The 21,387-nt window shown below is 39.8% G+C and overlaps 4 protein-coding genes across 4 annotated transcripts; all 4 read right to left on the bottom strand.

Annotated features, from left to right (window-relative positions):
* Positions 1–6,990: 6,990 nt before the first annotated feature.
* On the bottom strand, positions 6,991–8,376 carry LOC119665478. The gene has a single exon (XM_038074700.1). It carries the CDS (start codon positions 8,374–8,376, stop codon positions 6,991–6,993), a length of 1,386 nt encoding a protein of 461 aa, XP_037930628.1.
* Positions 8,377–8,492: 116 nt separating this feature from the next.
* On the bottom strand, positions 8,493–10,946 carry LOC119665477. Its single transcript, XM_038074699.1, has one exon. It carries the CDS (start codon positions 10,944–10,946, stop codon positions 8,493–8,495), a length of 2,454 nt encoding a protein of 817 aa, XP_037930627.1.
* A 12-nt stretch (positions 10,947–10,958) lies between these two features.
* Positions 10,959–12,278, bottom strand: LOC119665476. Its single transcript, XM_038074698.1, has one exon. The coding sequence runs from the start codon at positions 12,276–12,278 to the stop codon at positions 10,959–10,961; it is 1,320 nt and encodes a 439-aa protein (XP_037930626.1).
* A 5,149-nt stretch (positions 12,279–17,427) lies between these two features.
* LOC119665475 lies at positions 17,428–21,384 on the bottom strand. The gene has a single exon (XM_038074696.1). It carries the CDS (start codon positions 21,382–21,384, stop codon positions 17,428–17,430), a length of 3,957 nt encoding a protein of 1,318 aa, XP_037930624.1.
* Between the last annotated feature and the right edge of the window lie 3 nt (positions 21,385–21,387).

Genomic DNA, 21,387 nt, shown 5'->3' with positions numbered 1-21,387 from the left:
AGACAGCAAAGAACAACCTACTGAAGGGCAAAAACCACATATTGAAGAAAAACAATTTTTTTTGGTGAGGGATTAGTTACACTAAGTGATCTTATTTTACCAATGGATAATACAGTACTTTATGGTTTTATTGATTATCCAGAATTTATAAAAGCTCCACAAAAAGCAGCATCAAAACAGCAACATCAACAACAGCTAAGTGGCGAACAAATGAAAAAAATTCATTATCTCATATAAATAATTTATATATATCATTTATAAAGTTTTTTTTTGAAGTAATTTTCATAATTTTTATTATTTTTGAATTTTAAATATTTAATTAAATTAATTTTTGAAACAGAAGGAGTAAAAAAAAAAAGCTCGTGTGCATTTATATTATTATTTTTTTTATTTTTTTATTAATCTAGTTAAGATAATATTTACCTTAAATATATTTAATATTTGTTTAAATTTGGTTCTAAACATACATTTAAAAGAGAAAAAAAGTAAATAAACGTAATATATATGTTTGTATATAGGTAGCACCTATATGCCTATATTAAGGGTACAAATATAAGGGGAGTTTGGTTTTATTTACAGGTTTTCTTGCTGATGACGTCATCGACGGGAAGATGAATTTGTAATACTCCTCTCTTTTTAGTTTTTTTCTTTGGATTTCTTTTGACATTTTTGTTTTTATTATATTTGCATACATATTTTATATTTACTTTTATTAATATTTTTTTTTATTATCTAATTTTATATATTTTTTTATGCCAATAATTTGAAGAATATTAGTTATATAAATTTAGTGTTACTTATTTGTAACTCACTTTTTCTTTTTTCTTCATTTTTTTTGTGTTTATTTTCATTATATCTTTAATATAGAATCAATGTAATCTAAATTGTAAAAAAATGTAAGAAGAGAAAAATTATTTCAGATGGCTTAATATCAGAAAATATAGACGACAGGTGGATGTTAAAAAGGGGACAATGTTAGCTTGAGGTAAGGTGAAAATGAGTTAGACAGAACAGGGACGAATAATCAAATTAAGGAGCTGTAAGGAATTTAGTAGGGCCTTTTACTTCAGCTCATGGTAACTACGGTAGAGTATTGAGGGTGGGTAGGTCCTAACTGACAGACATAGACAGAAACAGTACGGAGTGGTAATGGTAGACCCAGTTATATCCTTAGACAGTTTCTATTATACACATTTTTTTTCTTGTTTCTTTTTTTTTTTATTTTTATTTTTCTTTTGATCCATTTTGATCATCATAATTGCATTTTTTTTTGTTTTGTTAAATAAAACAACCTGGCACTATTTTTTTTTTTTGCTACGATTCAATAGTGGTATAGCGGAGTTAATAATCCAGCCGGCCTCGCTACCGTGCCAGAATTTTACTCCGTTTACGACACATTCCAAGATATTGAACGCAACATATTGTATGTATCTCAGGGCTGCAGCGAGTATGAATCATGCAAGTCTTGTGGACTGTTGTTATAAAGTATAGTAGGATACTAGCAATGGCAAAGTAATATAGTTTATAAGTGTGGAGTCGTGGACATCGACACCACTGATAGTTAAATGCCACAGAGTAATTTCTTTTATTATATTTTTTATTCTATTTTATTTTATTTTATTTTTACTTTATTTTATTTTATTCCATTTATTCATTTATTTTATTGCCGATGTTGTGTATCTACTTTAACTAGTGTAATGATCAATTTTGTACTAAAAATTAAATTGATCTTATAGCGTTAAGGACCTAGGATAAGTAAATAATTAAAAGCACTGATTGACAAATATTTCATTGATATTACCTCGGATTCTCACGGCTGGTCTACAGCAATAATGTCAGTGGAGTTGTGTTGTGAAAGAAGTTGCTGGATGTAAGCGGAAATTCTTAAGAAAGTAGAACTATACCACAATAAAGAAACTTATAGAATAATTACATTTAACATGTCCTCTCGGTTTATCCGTCTTACTTTAGTTTAAATAAATTCTTTTTTTAATAATAATAGTTAAGAAAAAAGAAACTAGCACCCAAACACATTTATGAAACAAATCAAAACAAACAAAAAAAAGGAAAGGAATAGAAAAGAGTATGCAGCATAAACAGCGCAAGACGAGAGACGAAAGAATAACCAACAGCAAAGTAATTGGAAGCTTTTTTTGAAAGCTTGAGTTTATTGACCGCGAAACGGCGGATTAAAAAGTCTGAGTTAAGCAGTTATAAAAAAGTAAATAAAAGGAGCATTCGGATGATCTTCTGTCTTCTTGGTTGAGTTTTTTTGAACGGAACGGGCAGAACGTATGACAGAGTTTAACTTCAGTGATCCGCAAAGAATACAAAAGAAATAAAAAAAAAGTTATATATATGAAACTCTTATCGGAAGCGGCGTGAAGTTGTTAATATATAAATTTATACTCTGGAACAGTGTTTTATACCATAACAACTATCAAGTATTTTAAATAAAAAAAAAGTTATATAAAAAAAAACCAATTTTTTTTTGAGAGACGTGTGTCCATCTCTAGTGCCTTTGCTTTACCGCAGAATATGTTACATTATTAACCACAAAGGAAACCAAATGAAGTGTTTAAAGAAATTCAAATATATTACTAACTAAATTATAAATACGAAATTAAACAATAGAAAACAGTTAAATTCTAACAATTTTTATATTTCAATAATATATATCCAATGAACGTTTTTTTTAATATCAATAAATCAAGTATCGAATGCATTGAATGTGATAAAATCAAACTGACACCTGGGACAGCAACGGCGTCGGCAACAGTAGCAGTGGCGCGAACGTTAACAACAATAAGGCATCAATTGCCAGAATAGCAATAATAACTAAATAAATTACTTATTGCATTAATTATCTACTTACTTAATTTTTTTTGAAGTATTATTTAATTTTCTTTTATATAATAACTAAGAATATCCATGAAAGTTAAATATAATTAATTGAAGTATGTTAAATGAATACTGTTACTTATTACATTAGTTATCTATTTACTTAGTTTTTTTTTTTTTGAAGTACTCCGATTTAATTTTCTTTTATAAAATAACTAAGAATATCCATAAAAATTTAGAATATACGGTATAAATCGTGTAATGTATTTTTATAATTATTTGTAATTTAATATAACCCATTAATTTTTTTTTTCTCCACCCCCGTGTATTTGTAAATATTTATGATATAGAGATTCAACTTTGGTTGGGTTTTTTTTTGTTTAAAACATATCCCAGGTACAGCAGAGGAGCGGTGACGTCATCACTACAACTGCGGTGAGTGTGATTTGTTTTTTTTTTATTTCGTAGTTTTCATTATCACAAAAATAAGTGAATAGTTGCGAGGGGAAATATATAAAAAAAAAATTGATACGCGGAAAAAAAAAAATTGCTTTGTTAATTAATTTCTTTTAGATATTTTATTGATCGTAATTGAGAATTTGTACTTGGAAATTTGTAGTTATAAATAAAAGAAAAAAATTAGAAAAAAATTAAATTACATTACTGCACCTCTCATCTTCGTTTACAAGGAAAATTCTTAGACCTATAGTTTTCTTTTCAATTTCTAGCTCTTTGTTGTTGAGTTATTGTACTGAACCCTGGTATACGCTGAGTATACCCCGGCCGCGGTAGAGGCCGGAAAGGTCGTTACAAGTGGCGCCCGAGCAGGGACTCGTGTTTAGATTAAATTTAGACTAGATTCGATTTCTTTTGGTTATTTATATCGTAAACATCCAATATGGTTAAGACAGCGTGGATTGCGGCGGCACGTAGGGAAGATCTAGTAGCGATGCTGGAGGAATTCGACGATGACACCACGGGAATAGTAGAGGACCTTCGTAAGCGGTTACGTGAATTAGTAATGAAGGGAGAGGAGCCAGGAAATAAGTATCTTGAAATTGAAGCGAAATATAACCGCGGAAGCTCGCCTTAACCGATGAATCATGAACCTGAACCATACAAACCATCCATTTCAGAAACCAAGCCAACTGAAGAGGATTTTGGCGACATAGCAAGAATAACCAATCAGGTGCGTAAATGGGCTCTGCATTATGATGGTGAAACACCAGCGTTACCATTTATCGAAAGGTTGGAGGAGCTTGCCGAGGTATACAATATCTCAAAAGACATCTTACCAAAATTAATGCCAGAGGTGCTAATAGGAAGAGCTTTAATTTGGTTTCGTAACAATAATCGACGATGGGTGAGGTGAAGTAAATTCAAACAAGATTTTTTCGCGTTTTTCTTGCCCAGTAACTATTTTGAGGAATTAGAGGACACCATTCGTAACCGACATCAATTGAAAAACGAATCGTTTAAGAACTACATGCTGGCGCTGCAGGATTTGATGCGACAAGCCGGACACACGAGAGAACAACAATTAAACCGGCTCTATCATAATAGTATGCCGGAATACCAGCTACATATTAAGCGTCGTGAGTTCTCGTCATTAGACGATTTAATACAATTGGCGAACGAGTTTGAAAGACTTAGTAAGTTAACAAGGAATGAGGCCCCAAGTACATCGGGTTGGCCAAATATCGTAAGTAGAGTGCAATATCGGAAAGGTAAATACAATGTGGTGGCGGATGCATTATCGCGTCAACCGGAAGGAACTGCAGCCTTAGTTAGAAGGATAAAAACCAGCGACGGTGTGTGTGCTGAACCAGACTGGGTTCACAAACGAAAAGAGGAGGTTAAACTGTATCCAAAGAAATTCGCAGACTACACCATAGAAAATTACCAGCTGTGTAGACATATACCCAGCTATGATTAGGACGAGAACAATAAGCCATGGATATTATGTGTGCCAACAGTTCTAAAACAACAGATATTACGGGAGAATCACAGCGTACCTGTAGCAGGACATTTCGGAGTAAGGAAAACTAAGCAAAGAATATCAAAACTGTGTTTTTGGCCAGGTATGTTTCGCGATATTAGTAAATATGTGCGAAGTGCCAGAGGTTTAAACCGAACCAACAGGCTGCTGCCGGACTAATGCTAACACGATTAGCAGAAGAACCATGGTGTACCATCTGCGCGGACATTGTTGGACCATTGCCAAGGTCCAAACAAGGAAACTGCATGCTTCTGGTCTTTGTGGATAAGTTCACAAAATGGGTTGAGCTAGTACCGCAACGGAAGGCGACCACAATCGGCCTTCAAAAGGCCTTCAGAGAAAGTATTCTTGCGCGCTTCGGTGTACCAAAAGTCTTATTATCAGATAATGGGATCCAGTTTACCAATCGGGCTACTAGAACTTTTTTCTCAGATTTGGGTATAACACAACAGTTTACCGCTCCATACGCCCCATATGAAAACCCCACAGAGAGGACTAATAGGACCGTTAAGACCCTTATCAGTCAGCTCACGGAAGGCGACCACAGGAATTGGGACGTATATTTGCCAGAAATTACATTAGCGATGAACTCAAATGTAGCCGAATCTACGGGATTCTCAGCAGCCTTTTTGAATTTCGGGCGAGAACCACGTATGCCTGCTAATCAATTTGACAAGGTCACTCCAGGTACCGGTGACGTGCCAATCTCTCCTACCGACAAAGCTCAGAAATTACAAATTATCATGTAAGTGGTAAGGCAAAATATGCAGTACTCTTCGATCGAACAGGCAAGGCATCACAATCTCCGCCGTAGGGATTGGAAACCGAAAATAGGGGATCAAGTTCTGGTAAGGAACCATACTTTGTCTAAAGCGGTTGATCACATTGCCGCGAAACTAAGTCAAAAATTCAGTGGGCCATACAAGGTGAAATGTTTCCAATCGCCAGTAACTGTAATAGTAGAAGATCACTAAAACCAGGAAAACAGCCCACGTCAGCGATATCAAATTGTACTACGTAGACTCTAATCGAGAAGAGTACGAAGGCAGTATGGAAAAAGCGTAAACATAATATTGGGAATACAATGTCAACCCTTACAACAGGATTTACCTTTTACTGGAAGTATGGGGGGAATGCAATGATCAATTTTGCAGAAAAATAAAATTGATCTTATAGCGTTGAGGACCTAGGATAATTAAGTAATTAAAAGCACTGATTGACAAATATTTCATTGATATTACCTCGGATTCTCACGGCTGGTCTACAGCAATAATGTCAGTGGAGTTGTGTTGTGAAAGAAGTTGCTGGATGTAAGCGGAAATTCTTAAGAAAGTAGAACTATGCCACAATAAAGAAACTTATAGAATAATAACATTTGACATGTCCTCTCGGTTTATCCGTCTTACTTTAGTTTAAATAAATTCTTTTTTTAATAATAATAGTTAAGAAAAAAGTAACTAGCACCCAAACACATTTATGGAACAAATCAAAACAAACAAAAAAAGGGAAACAGCAACGTGAGAGATGTCATTTTTATTTGTTTTTTTACATTTTCGTTTGATCGCCAAAATATTGCAGCGGGAAATAGAGAAAGGAATAGAAAAGAGTGTGCAGCATAAACAGCGCAAGACGAGAAACGAAAGAATAACCAACAGCAAAGTAATTGGAAGCTTTTTTTTGAAAGCTTGAGTTTATTGACCGCGAAACGGCGGATTAAAAAGTCTGAGTTAAGCAGTTATAAAAAAGTAAATAAAAGGACCATTCGGAGGATCTTCTGTCTTCTTGGTTAAGTTTTTTTGAACGGAACAGTGATCCGCAAAGAATACAAAAGAAATAAAAAAAAAGATATATATATGTGTATGAAAAACAAACACGAATTTCCACACACGCAAAAGTTTATGTATTTATTCGTTAAGGATATACATAGTCAATTAAATTTTATTACATTCTTATTCAAATTTTGAACTGATAAATTATTAATATCTTGTCAAGCCAAAAAAACGTGCACACACCGCCAGTAGCCAATTAAGAAGAAGGAGAAGGAAAAAGCAAAAAAGCGAAGCCAAAATTATCGCTGCCAGATGTTAGGATGCCATCGTCAAAAACTACTAAATGTGTGCTGCCATATCGCCTAGTTGCTGTGCCAAATCTCAAACATCCTCCCCGACTGGACGGGTACGTTCAGGATGCTCCACAAGCCTGCATATCTTTTGGATAGGTCGCATGCATTCGCCTGCTGAATGCTTGATCGTGACTACTCGGACCAAACCATCTTCGCCTGGGTGAAGTTTAATCACCCTGCCAAGCCGCCAATGTGTAGCTGGTAGATTCTCGTGCCGGATAACCACGACATCGCCTATGTTGATGTTGTCGCCATTCTGATGCCATTTGGAACGTGGTTGCAAAGTTGAAAGATATTCATCATGCCATTGTCGCCAAAAATGCTGTTGCATTTGCCTTAATTGTCGCCAGTATGATAATTTGTTGCTAGGTACTTTGCCAATAGGTGCGTCTGGTACTGCCAATAGAGATCTGCCAATCAGGAAATCTGCAGGTGATAGAGCCATCTTGTCGTCACAAGTGTCATGCAATGGTATAAGTGGACGTGAATTCAAGCAAGCCTCGATATGTACAAGTAGAGTATGTAGCTGACCATAGTAAATGGAATGGGTGCCAACAATGCGTAGTAAGTGCTTCTTCGCTGACTTAACGGCAGCTTCCCATAGACCGCCTTGATGAGGTGCGCCAGGTGGTAGAAAATGCCATTTTGTGCCTCGATTTGCCAATTGCTGTTGAGAATATTCATTATGCCAAGCCTGTAAGTCAGCGGCCATTAAGCGATCTGCGCCAATGAATGTAGTGCCATTGTCACTGTATAAATGATTACATGGACCACGCCGGTTTACGAAACGGGTGTATGCATTTATGAAAGCCTCAGAAGTGAGATCTTCAGCCAGTTCGATGTGCACTGCCTTGGTTACCATGCACACAAAGATTGCCACGTAAGCCTTCCGCACTGTTCGAACAGCCTTGGAGCCAATGCGTATGTTGAATGGACCGCAATAGTCTAAGCCAGATCTTGCAAATGGTGGAGATGGGGTGACCCGAGCCTTTGGTAATGTCGCCATACGTTGTTTTAGCATTATGTGTTTATGCCGCCTGCAAATCGCGCATGAGTGTATGCATTGCTTAACCAAAATGCGTGCCTGTAGAATCCAATATTTGTGTCGAATCGTATGAAGCATGATTTGTATACCGCCATGAAGTGTGTCCTGATGCACCTGCCATATTAAAAGCCTGGCCAATGTGCTATCCTTCGGAAGAATGATTGGATGACGCTGTGGCTCTGCCACCCTCGCATTGTGTAGGCGTCCGCCTACTCGCAATATATTGTCCGCTGTGGAGTTGATGAATGGACTCAGTGCAATGATCTTGCTGGATGTGGATATGGGCTGTGCCTTTTTCAGCTGCTTGATTTCCGCTGCGAAATATTTCGCTTGTTCTGCCTTGATGTGGTGATTTAAAGCAATGTCCATTTCGCCTGTACAGATGTGTGTATGCGAACGAAAACGATGATGTGCCTTTTTGCAACGCAATATGTATGCAGTAGTGCGCAATAGCTTGCCAAGATGACTGAACCGGTCCAACAGATCTATGACGACCAATTCGTCGCCAGCAGTGTAGTGTGTCTGTAATGCGGGTTGCCTATTACCTGCAATGCCTTTACCTTAACTGGTTTTAACTCGCCTTCCATTATTGCCAGCTCTGCTGGTGCACAGTGGTGCAGCTCATTGATTGAATAATCAGTTGAATTAGGACCGTGCCACCATAATGCGTAGTTTTGCAACGCCAAAGGGGATATGCCACGACTGGCGCAATCAGCTGGGTTATGTTTGGTAGGAATGTGATGCCAATGCCTGATATCTGTCATCGATTGAATACAGCCAACGCGATTAGCAACGTACTGCTTTAATTGTGATGGGTTTTTGCGTAGCCAACATAGAGCAATATTTGAGTCGGAGTATAGAGTGTATGGTACGTGCTCCAAATGCAAAGCCTGCCTTGTTTCGTGTAAAAGAGTAGCCAACAATTGCGCAGCACAAAGTTCCAATCGGGGTACTGTTACCGAATGTAATGGTGCCACTTTAGTTTTTGATGCGATAATGTGACTAGTGATACTGCCATTGTGGTTTGTTGCCAAATAGAGTGCTGCAGCCATTGCCTTGACACTAGCATCGCAGAAGCCGTGAAGTTGTATTTGATATCCGGGTTGCATGCCTATCCAACGCGGTATTCGCACTGCCTCCAGTTGGGACAGCTGCCTTCGGTATATGAGCCATTCTTGCAACAGTTCAAGTGGTAATGGGTCGTCCCATGCCAATTTTGCTTGCCAGAGTTTCTGTATGAAAAGTTTAGCCGTAATGATGACCGGTGCCAACATGCCAATTGGATCATATAATTTTGCGGCATCGCTAAGCACTTGCCTTTTCGTAAGATGTTGTGCATCATAAGAGCTGACCTGATAGAAGAGTTCATCAGTGAGTGGATCCCAGTGTAAGCCAAGAACAGTAGTTTCTGCCAAGTGCGAATTAAGCTGACATGGATCAGCATCGCCAAGAAGATGTGCCAAGACTTCAGCGCTATTCGATTTCCATTTCCTGAGATGGAACTGACCGTCTGCCAAAACAGATGAGACATCGGCCGCCAGTTGAATCGCCATGCCAATAGAAGGTGTACTCTTAAGGTAGTCATCTACGTAGAAATCATACAGGATGCTGTGCAAAGCAGTTTTAGCTCGTACTTCATCTGAGAGTTTATAAGAGTTGTCTCTGCCACATTGCTGCATAGCGCGAACAGCCAAATATGTGCCACTAGTTGTGCCATATGTAACGGTAGCCAATTGATATGTGCGAATGGGCTGATCGGATGATTCCCGCCAGAGGATCTGTTGCCACTGCCTGTGCCTCTCGTCAACCTTGACTTGCCTGAACATTTTCTCCACATCAGCTGTGAATGCTATTCGATGCTGCCTGAAGCGAAGCAAAAGGTTAAGTAATAAATCCTGTATTGGGGGGCCAGCGAGTTGTGTATCATTTAATGATATGCCATTCGATGTTTTTGCGGAAGCATTGAATACGACTCGGAATTTTGCCATGACTGCATGATGTGGAATGTAGTATGCCTGAGATGGGTCGCCTGAATGATGCTGAATAGGGTGCATGTGACCAAGTTGTTCGTATTCGCGCATAAAAGCCACATATCTTTGGCTCAGCTCTGAGTTGGATGCCAATTTTCGTTCCAACTGGTGAAATTGCCTGAGTGCCATCTGATGTGAATTGCCAAGTGGTGGAGCATCTGGTGTAAATGGTATTTGTACACAATAACTGCCATCATCAAAACGCTTATGTGTGCTCATGAAAATGCACTCGCAAAGATCAACTGCTGCTAGTGTATCGCCTTTAGCCATGTCAATTTCTTTGGATTCAAATAGCCTGTGTAGAAGGTCATCAACTCGCTCATCAGGCGCCTCCACACGCAATGCCATAGATTGTTCCGCCTTGTAATTATGCACGGTTGCTTCGGCTGGTCCGAATACAACCCAGCCTAATTGCGTATTTTGTGCCACAGGATCATCAAGCTCGCCACGAACTATGCCATCTGCCAACAATTGGCCCCATACGTCTGAGTCAAGCAATGCATCTATAACACCAGTTTCGCCAAATTTCGGGTCTGCCAAGGGCAAATTGCGTAAATGCTGCCAACAGTTTTCCATGATTGGAGCCACAGGGATTGCTGAGGTAATTTTGTTGATGATGTAGAATTCAACATCCAAGCCAAATAAAGCATTGACAGTCGAAAATATGCGCAAGACTGCCCGGCCATTAGTATATGAACGATTGCCACTGCCAACGCCTTGTAATTGCAATGCACTTTTCTGCTTCCGCAGAGCCAGTTGATTAAAATATCGCGTACTCATTAGACTTACCTGAGAGCCTGGATCGCATAGAGCTCGACACGAGTCGATATCGCCAAAGCCATTTAAGATGCGTATTTGTGCTGTTGCCAAGAGTATAACCCGATTGCCTATAGTAGCGAATGTCTGCATTGGATGGTGTAGTCACTGATGCACACGTGGTGGAATGCCAGCCTGGTTCGGTTTCGCTGGTGCCTGAGGTGTAGCTTGTGCCTGCTGTTTGGACTCTTGCAAAGGAGGAGTTTGCGCTGGTGAACTTCGGCATAGTAGAGTGTGATGCCTGCCATTGCATATGCGACAATTAGTTGAGCCACATGCCTTAGTAGAATGTCCAGGTTTCAAGCAATTGAAGCAAAGATTCGAGCCTTTAAGCAGTGTGAAGCGCTCCGCTGGTGAGCAAGCCAATAGCCTGGTGCACTTGCCTATTTGGTGCGATGCGTCATTGCAAAACTGGCAGTGGCCTGAAGTAGTTGCTATTAGGTTTGTCCTCATTAGACGTGAGCCTGGCCTTTTATAATCAGCCTGAGATGTGCCACGATATTGTAGTGTAGCGGTCTTGTCATCAGATTTTGGTTTGCTCTCCATTTCTCGCCAAACAGTGCCAACTAGACTGTGAGCTCGTGTCTCCAAAAATGCAAGCAAATCTGCCAAAGGAGGAATTTGATTAGTTGTGCGGCTCATGCCCCATGCCTGTTGCGTAATTGTTGGTAACTTGGCCACTATCATGGGTACCGCCAATGCATCCCATTGATCCACAGGTAGGTTCATTACTGCAAGTGCTCGCAAGGACTCTCGCACTGTATCAACCACCGAGAGCAACGCAGATGTTGACTCAGCATGTGGTGGGTTGAAGCCAATTAGCCTAGCCACGTGTATTTCAGCCAACTGTTTCGGATTGTCGTATCGAGCCTTCAGTGCAGCCCATACCTCATCGTACCCGCCACTGTACATGCCTCCGACAAGCGCCACTGCATCACCATGGACTGCCTCTCGCAGTTTGTCAAGCTTGTATGCCTCTGGAAACTCTTGCGAATGTACCAATGTCTCGAATGTGTCCTTAAATGCCAGCCAATTGCGCATCGTGCCATCAAACTTGGGTACCGCCAATCGTTCCAATTTAATTGCCAAGCCTTGGGAAGATACAGCACCGCCTGCCATATTGGAAGGTGCATCCGTATTTTGTGCATCACAACGGGCCAACTCACGCCGCAATGCAACGCACGCCTCGTTATATAAGTCTTCCACCTCGTCCCACAACTTGATGTGAGACCATAATTCAGTATCATCTCTTGCCAAAGCCACCAACTCACCATGTGCAGTTTCTAGTTTTTCGAAGTGTGCCTGCAATGTTGCACGATCTTGCTGCATACCAAAGCCATCCTCAACGTAGTCATCCGCCACTATTTTTGCAGCTACCCGCTTTAATGATGACCACGCAGCCGTACGCTTATTTAGGGCAGCCATATTTTCTTCGTATAAAAACGCCAAAAAAGCCAAAAACGCAATTTAATTTTAAATAAAAACCGAAATTCCCGGGTTTCGGCACCAACAAATGTATGAAAAACAAACACGAATTTCCACACACGCAAAAGTTTATGTATTTATTCGTTAAGGATATAGTCAATTAAATTTTATTACATTCTTATTCAAATTTTGAACTGATAAATTATTAATATCTTGTCAAGCCAAAAAAACGTGCACACACCGCCAGTAGCCAATTAAGAAGAAGGGGAAGGAAAAAGCAAAAAAGCGAAGCTAAAATTATCGCTGCCAGATGTTAGGATGCCATCGTCAAAAACTACTAAATGTGTGCTGCCATATCGCCTAGTTGCTGTGCCAAATCTCAAACAATATGAAACTCTTATCGGAAGCGGCGTGAAGTTGTTAATATATAAATTTATACCCTGGAACAGTGTTTTATACCATAACAACTATCAAGTATTTTAAATAAAAAAAAAATTATATAAAAAAACTAATTTTTTTTTTGAGAGACGTGTGTCCATCTCTAGTGCCTTTGCTTTACCGCAGAATATGTTACATTATTAATCACAAAGGAAACCAAATGAAGTGTTTAAAGAAATTCAAATATATTACTAACTAAATTATAAATACGAAATTAAACAATAGAAAAGAGTTAACATCTAACAATTTTTATATTTCAATAATATATATCCAATGAACGTTTTTTTTAATATCAATAAATCAAGTATCGAATGCATTGAATGTGATAAAATCAAACTGACACCTGGGACAGCAACGGCGTCGGCAACAATAGCAGTGGCGCGAACGTTAACAACAATAAGGCATCAATTGCCAGAATAGCAATAATAACTAAATAAATTACTTATTGCATTAATTATCTACTTACTTAGTTTTTTTTGAAGTATTATTTAATTTTCTTTTATATAATCTCTAAGAATATCCATGAAAGTTAAATATAATTAATTGAAGTATGTTAAATGAATACTGTTACTTATTACATTAGTTATCTATTTACTTAGTTTTTTTTTTTTGAAAGTACTCCGATTTTATTTTCTTTTATATAATAATTAAGAATATCCATGAAATTTAAATATAATTAATTGAAGTATGTTAAATGAATACTGTTACTTATTACATTAGTTATCTATTTACTTAGTTTTTTTTTTTTTTTTGAAGTACTCTTTTATAAAATAACTAAGAATATCCATAAAAATTTAGAATATACGGTATAAATCGTGTAATGTATTTTTATAATTATTTGTAATTTAATATAGCCTATTAATTTTTTTTTTCTCCACCCCCGTATATTTGTAAATATTTATGATATAGAGATTCAACTTTGGTTGGGTTTTTTTTTTGTTTAAAAACATATCCCAGGTACAGCAGAGGAGCGGTGACGTCATCACTACAACTGCGGTGAGTGTGATTTGTTTTTTTTTACTTCGTAGTTTTCATTATCACAAAAATTAGTGAATAGTTGCGAGGGGAAATATATAAAAAAAAAAATTGATACGCGGAAAACAAAAATTGCTTTGTTAATTAATTTCTTTTAGATATTTTATTGATCGTAATTGAAAAATTTGTACTTGGAAATTTGTAGTTATAAATAAAAGAAAAAAAATTAGAAAAAAATTAAATTACATTACTGCACCTCTCATCTTCGTTTACAAGGAAAATTCTTAGACCTATAGTTTTCTTTCCAATTTCTAGCTCTTTGTTGTTGAGTTCTTGTACTGAACCCTGGTATACGCTGAGTATACCCCGGCCGCGGTAGAGGCCGGAAAGGTCGTTACAAGTGGCGCCCGAGCAGGGACTCGTGTTTAGATTCGATTTAGACTAGATTCGATTTCTTTTGGTTATTTATATCGTAAACATCCAATATGGTTAAGACAGCGTGGATTGCGGCGGCACGTAGGGAAGATCTAGTAGCGATGCTGGAGGAATTCGACGATGACACCACGGGAATAGTAGAGGACCTTCGTAAGCGGTTACGTGAATTAGTAATGAAGGGAGAGGAGCCAGGAAATAAGTATCTTGAAATTGAAGCGAAATATAACCGCGGAAGCTCGCCTTAACCGATGAATCATGAACCTGAACCATACAAACCATCCATTTCAGAAACCAAGCCAACTGAAGAGGATTTTGGCGACATAGCAAGAATAACCAATCAGGTGCGTAAATGGGCTCTGCATTATGATGGTGAAACACCAGCGTTACCATTTATCGAAAGGTTGGAGGAGCTTGCCGAGGTATACAATATCTCAAAAGACATCTTACCAAAATTAATGCCAGAGGTGCTAATAGGAAGAGCTTTAATTTGGTTTCGTAACAATAATCGACGATGGGTGAGGTGAAGTAAATTCAAACAAGATTTTTTCGCGTTTTTCTTGCCCAGTAACTATTTTGAGGAATTAGAGGACACCATTCGTAACCGACATCAATTGAAAAACGAATCGTTTAAGAACTACATGCTGGCGCTGCAGGATTTGATGCGACAAGCCGGACACACGAGAGAACAACAATTAAACCGGCTCTATCATAATAGTATGCCGGAATACCAGCTACATATTAAGCGTCGTGAGTTCTCGTCATTAGACGATTTAATACAATTGGCGAACGAGTTTGAAAGACTTAGTAAGTTAACAAGGAATGAGGCCCCAAGTACATCGGGTTGGCCAAATATCGTAAGTAGAGTGCAATATCGGAAAGGTAAATACAATGTGGTGGCGGATGCATTATCGCGTCAACCGGAAGGAACTGCAGCCTTAGTTAGAAGGATAAAAACCAGCGACGGTGTGTGTGCTGAACCAGACTGGGTTCACAAACGAAAAGAGGAGGTTAAACTGTATCCAAAGAAATTCGCAGACTACACCATAGAAAATTACCAGCTGTGTAGACATATACCCAGCTATGATTAGGACGAGAACAATAAGCCATGGATATTATGTGTGCCAACAGTTCTAAAACAACAGATATTACGGGAGAATCACAGCGTACCTGTAGCAGGACATTTCGGAGTAAGGAAAACTAAGCAAAGAATATCAAAACTGTGTTTTTGGCCAGGTATGTTTCGCGATATTAGTAAATATGTGCGAAGTGCCAGAGGTTTAAACCGAACCAACAGGCTGCTGCCGGACTAATGCTAACACGATTAGCAGAAGAACCATGGTGTACCATCTGCGCGGACATTGTTGGACCATTGCCAAGGTCCAAACAAGGAAACTGCATGCTTCTGGTCTTTGTGGATAAGTTCACAAAATGGGTTGAGCTAGTACCGCAACGGAAGGCGACCACAATCGGCCTTCAAAAGGCCTTCAGAGAAAGTATTCTTGCGCGCTTCGGTGTACCAAAAGTCTTATTATCAGATAATGGGATCCAGTTTACCAATCGGGCTACTAGAACTTTTTTCTCAGATTTGGGTATAACACAACAGTTTACCGCTCCATACGCCCCATATGAAAACCCCACAGAGAGGACTAATAGGACCGTTAAGACCCTTATCAGTCAGCTCACGGAAGGCGACCACAGGAATTGGGACGTATATTTGCCAGAAATTACATTAGCGATGAACTCAAATGTAGCCGAATCTACGGGATTCTCAGCAGCCTTTTTGAATTTCGGGCGAGAACCACGTATGCCTGCTAATCAATTTGACAAGGTCACTCCAGGTACCGGTGACGTGCCAATCTCTCCTACCGACAAAGCTCAGAAATTACAAATTATCATGTAAGTGGTAAGGCAAAATATGCAGTACTCTTCGATCGAACAGGCAAGGCATCACAATCTCCGCCGTAGGGATTGGAAACCGAAAATAGGGGATCAAGTTCTGGTAAGGAACCATACTTTGTCTAAAGCGGTTGATCACATTGCCGCGAAACTAAGTCAAAAATTCAGTGGGCCATACAAGGTGAAATGTTTCCAATCGCCAGTAACTGTAATAGTAGAAGATCACTAAAACCAGGAAAACAGCCCACGTCAGCGATATCAAATTGTACTACGTAGACTCTAATCGAGAAGAGTACGAAGGCAGTATGGAAAAAGCGTAAACATAATATTGGGAATACAATGTCAACCCTTACAACAGGATTTACCTTTTACTGGAAGTATGGGGGGAATGCAATGATCAATTTTGCAGAAAAATAAAATTGATCTTATAGCGTTGAGGACCTAGGATAATTAAGTAATTAAAAGCACTGATTGACAAATATTTCATTGATATTACCTCGGATTCTCACGGCTGGTCTACAGCAATAATGTCAGTGGAGTTGTGTTGTGAAAGAAGTTGCTGGATGTAAGCGGAAATTCTTAAGAAAGTAGAACTATGCCACAATAAAGAAACTTATAGAATAATAACATTTGACATGTCCTCTCGGTTTATCCGTCTTACTTTAGTTTAAATAAATTCTTTTTTTAATAATAATAGTTAAGAAAAAAGTAACTAGCACCCAAACACATTTATGGAACAAATCAAAACAAACAAAAAAAGGGAAACAGCAACGTGAGAGATGTCATTTTTATTTGTTTTTTTACATTTTCGTTTGATCGCCAAAATATTGCAGCGGGAAATAGAGAAAGGAATAGAAAAGAGTGTGCAGCATAAACAGCGCAAGACGAGAAACGAAAGAATAACCAACAGCAAAGTAATTGGAAGCTTTTTTTTGAAAGCTTGAGTTTATTGACCGCGAAACGGCGGATTAAAAAGTCTGAGTTAAGCAGTTATAAAAAAGTAAATAAAAGGACCATTCGGAGGATCTTCTGTCTTCTTGGTTAAGTTTTTTTGAACGGAACAGTGATCCGCAAAGAATACAAAAGAAATAAAAAAAAAGATATATATATGTGTATGAAAAACAAACACGAATTTCCACACACGCAAAAGTTTATGTATTTATTCGTTAAGGATATACATAGTCAATTAAATTTTATTACATTCTTATTCAAATTTTGAACTGATAAATTATTAATATCTTGTCAAGCCAAAAAAACGTGCACACACCGCCAGTAGCCAATTAAGAAGAAGGAGAAGGAAAAAGCAAAAAAGCGAAGCCAAAATTATCGCTGCCAGATGTTAGGATGCCATCGTCAAAAACTACTAAATGTGTGCTGCCATATCGCCTAGTTGCTGTGCCAAATCTCAAACATCCTCCCCGACTGGACGGGTACGTTCAGGATGCTCCACAAGCCTGCATATCTTTTGGATAGGTCGCATGCATTCGCCTGCTGAATGCTTGATCGTGACTACTCGGACCAAACCATCTTCGCCTGGGTGAAGTTTAATCACCCTGCCAAGCCGCCAATGTGTAGCTGGTAGATTCTCGTGCCGGATAACCACGACATCGCCTATGTTGATGTTGTCGCCATTCTGATGCCATTTGGAACGTGGTTGCAAAGTTGAAAGATATTCATCATGCCATTGTCGCCAAAAATGCTGTTGCATTTGCCTTAATTGTCGCCAGTATGATAATTTGTTGCTAGGTACTTTGCCAATAGGTGCGTCTGGTACTGCCAATAGAGATCTGCCAATCAGGAAATCTGCAGGTGATAGAGCCATCTTGTCGTCACAAGTGTCATGCAATGGTATAAGTGGACGTGAATTCAAGCAAGCCTCGATATGTACAAGTAGAGTATGTAGCTGACCATAGTAAATGGAATGGGTGCCAACAATGCGTAGTAAGTGCTTCTTCGCTGACTTAACGGCAGCTTCCCATAGACCGCCTTGATGAGGTGCGCCAGGTGGTAGAAAATGCCATTTTGTGCCTCGATTTGCCAATTGCTGTTGAGAATATTCATTATGCCAAGCCTGTAAGTCAGCGGCCATTAAGCGATCTGCGCCAATGAATGTAGTGCCATTGTCACTGTATAAATGATTACATGGACCACGCCGGTTTACGAAACGGGTGTATGCATTTATGAAAGCCTCAGAAGTGAGATCTTCAGCCAGTTCGATGTGCACTGCCTTGGTTACCATGCACACAAAGATTGCCACGTAAGCCTTCCGCACTGTTCGTACAGCCTTGGAGCCAATGCGTATGTTGAATGGACCGCAATAGTCTAAGCCAGATCTTGCAAATGGTGGAGATGGGGTGACCCGAGCCTTTGGTAATGTCGCCATACGTTGTTTTAGCATTATGTGTTTATGCCGCCTGCAAATCGCGCATGAGTGTATGCATTGCTTAACCAAAATGCGTGCCTGTAGAATCCAATATTTGTGTCGAATCGTATGAAGCATGATTTGTATACCGCCATGAAGTGTGTCCTGATGCACCTGCCATATTAAAAGCCTGGCCAATGTGCTATCCTTCGGAAGAATGATTGGATGACGCTGTGGCTCTGCCACCCTCGCATTGTGTAGGCGTCCGCCTACTCGCAATATATTGTCCGCTGTGAAGTTGATGAATGGACTCAGTGCAATGATCTTGCTGGATGTGGATATGGGCTGTGCCTTTTTCAGCTGCTTAATTTCCGCTGCGAAATATTTCGCTTGTTCTGCCTTGATGTGGTGATTTAAAGCAATGTCCATTTCGCCTGTACAGATGTGTGTATGCGAACGAAAACGATGATGTGCCTTTTTGCAACGCAATATGTATGCAGTAGTGCGCAATAGCTTGCCAAGATGACTGAACCGGTCCAACAGATCTATGACGACCAATTCGTCGCCAGCAGTGTAGTGTGTCTGTAATGCGGGTTGGCCTATTACCTGCAATGCCTTTACCTTAACTGGTTTTAACTCGCCTTCCATTATTGCCAGCTCTGCTGGTGCACAGTGGTGCAGCTCATTGATTGAATAATCAGTTGAATTAGGACCGTGCCACCATAATGCGTAGTTTTGCAACGCCAAAGGGGATATGCCACGACTGGCGCAATCAGCTGGGTTAAGTTTGGTAGGAATGTGATGCCAATGCCTGATATCTGTCATCGATTGAATACAGCCAACGCGATTAGCAACGTACTGCTTTAATTGTGATGGGTTTTTGCGTAGCCAACATAGAGCAATATTTGAGTCGGAGTATAGAGTGTATGGTACGTGCTCCAAATGCAAAGCCTGCCTTGTTTCGTGTAAAAGAGTAGCCAACAATTGCGCAGCACAAAGTTCCAATCGGGGTACTGTTACCGAATGTAATGGTGCCACTTTAGTTTTTGATGCGATAATGTGACTAGTGATACTGCCATTGTGGTTTGTTGCCAAATAGAATGCTGCAGCCATTGCCTTGACACTAGCATCGCAGAAGCCGTGAAGTTGTATTTGATATCCGGGTTGCATGCCTATCCAACGCGGTATTCGCACTGCCTCCAGTTGGGACAGCTGCCTTCGGTATATAAGCCATTCTTGCAACAGTTCAAGTGGTAATGGGTCGTCCCATGCCAATTTTGCCTGCCAGAGTTTCTGTATGAAAAGTTTAGCCGTAATGATGACCGGTGCCAACATGCCAATTGGATCATATAATTTTGCGGCATCGCTAAGCACTTGCCTTTTCGTAAGATGTTGTGCATCATAAGAGCTGACCTGATAGAAGAGTTCATCAGTGAGTGGATCCCAGTGTAAGCCAAGAACAGTAGTTTCTGCCAAGTGCGAATTAAGCTGACATGGATCAGCATCGCCAAGAAGATGTGCCAAGACTTCAGCGCTATTCGATTTCCATTTCCTGAGATGGAACTGACCGTCTGCCAAAACAGATGAGACATCGGCCGCCAGTTGAATCGCCATGCCAATAGAAGGTGTACTCTTAAGGTAGTCATCTACGTAGAAATCATACAGGATGCTGTGCAAAGCAGTTTTAGCTCGTACTTCATCTGAGAGTTTATAAGAGTTGTCTCTGCCACATTGCTGCATAGCGCGAACAGCCAAATATGTGCCACTAGTTGTGCCATATGTAACGGTAGCCAATTGATATGTGCGAATGGGCTGATCGGATGATTCCCGCCAGAGGATCTGTTGCCACTGCCTGTGCCTCTCGTCAACCTTGACTTGCCTGAACATTTTCTCCACATCAGCTGTGAATGCTATTCGATGCTGCCTGAAGCGAAGCAAAAGGTTAAGTAATAAATCCTGTATTGGGGGGCCAGCGAGTTGTGTATCATTTAATGATATGCCATTCGATGTTTTTGCGGAAGCATTGAATACGACTCGGAATTTTGCCATGACTGCATGATGTGGAATGTAGTATGCCTGAGATGGGTCGCCTGAATGATGCTGAATAGGGTGCATGTGACCAAGTTGTTCGTATTCGCGCATAAAAGCCACATATCTTTGGCTCAGCTCTGAGTTGGATGCCAATTTTCGTTCCAACTGGTGAAATTGCCTGAGTGCCATCTGATGTGAATTGCCAAGTGGTGGAGCATCTGGTGTAAATGGTATTTGTACACAATAACTGCCATCATCAAAACGCTTATGTGTGCTCATGAAAATGCACTCGCAAAGATCAACTGCTGCTAGTGTATCGCCTTTAGCCATGTCAATTTCTTTGGATTCAAATAGCCTGTGTAGAAGGTCATCAACTCGCTCATCAGGCGCCTCCACACGCAATGCCATAGATTGTTCCGCCTTGTAATTATGCACGGTTGCTTCGGCTGGTCCGAATACAACCCAGCCTAATTGCGTATTTTGTGCCACAGGATCATCAAGCTCGCCACGAACTATGCCATCTGCCAACAATTGGCCCCATACGTCTGAGTCAAGCAATGCATCTATAACACCAGTTTCGCCAAATTTCGGGTCTGCCAAGGGCAAATTGCGTAAATGCTGCCAACAGTTTTCCATGATTGGAGCCACAGGGATTGCTGAGGTAATTTTGTTGATGATGTAGAATTCAACATCCAAGCCAAATAAAGCATTGACAGTCGAAAATATGCGCAAGACTGCCCGGCCATTAGTGTATGAACGATTGCCACTGCCAACGCCTTGTAATTGCAATGCACTTTTCTGCTTCCGCAGAGCCAGTTGATTAAAATATCGCGTACTCATTAGACTTACCTGAGAGCCTGGATCGCATAGAGCTCGACACGAGTCGATATCGCCAAAGCCATTTAAGATGCGTATTTGTGCTGTTGCCAAGAGTATAACCCGATTGCCTATAGTAGCGAATGTCTGCATTGG

This window comes from Teleopsis dalmanni, chromosome 1, assembly GCF_002237135.1.
Source record: "Teleopsis dalmanni isolate 2A chromosome 1, ASM223713v2, whole genome shotgun sequence".
Classification (NCBI taxonomy): Eukaryota; Metazoa; Arthropoda; class Insecta; order Diptera; family Diopsidae; genus Teleopsis; species Teleopsis dalmanni.
The sequence above is the reverse complement of the archived record's forward strand: the minus strand, read 5'-3'. Positions and strand labels throughout refer to the sequence as shown.

What these genes read in the sequence shown, in the direction of transcription:
- LOC119665478 (XM_038074700.1), bottom strand. Translation starts at nt 8,376, where the DNA reads ATGGACATTGCTTTAAATCACCACATCAAGGCAGAACAAGCGAAATAT.
- LOC119665477 (XM_038074699.1), bottom strand. Translation starts at nt 10,946, where the DNA reads ATGCAGACATTCGCTACTATAGGCAATCGGGTTATACTCTTGGCAACA.
- LOC119665476 (XM_038074698.1), bottom strand. Translation starts at nt 12,278, where the DNA reads ATGGCTGCCCTAAATAAGCGTACGGCTGCGTGGTCATCATTAAAGCGG.
- LOC119665475 (XM_038074696.1), bottom strand. Translation starts at nt 21,384, where the DNA reads ATGCAGACATTCGCTACTATAGGCAATCGGGTTATACTCTTGGCAACA.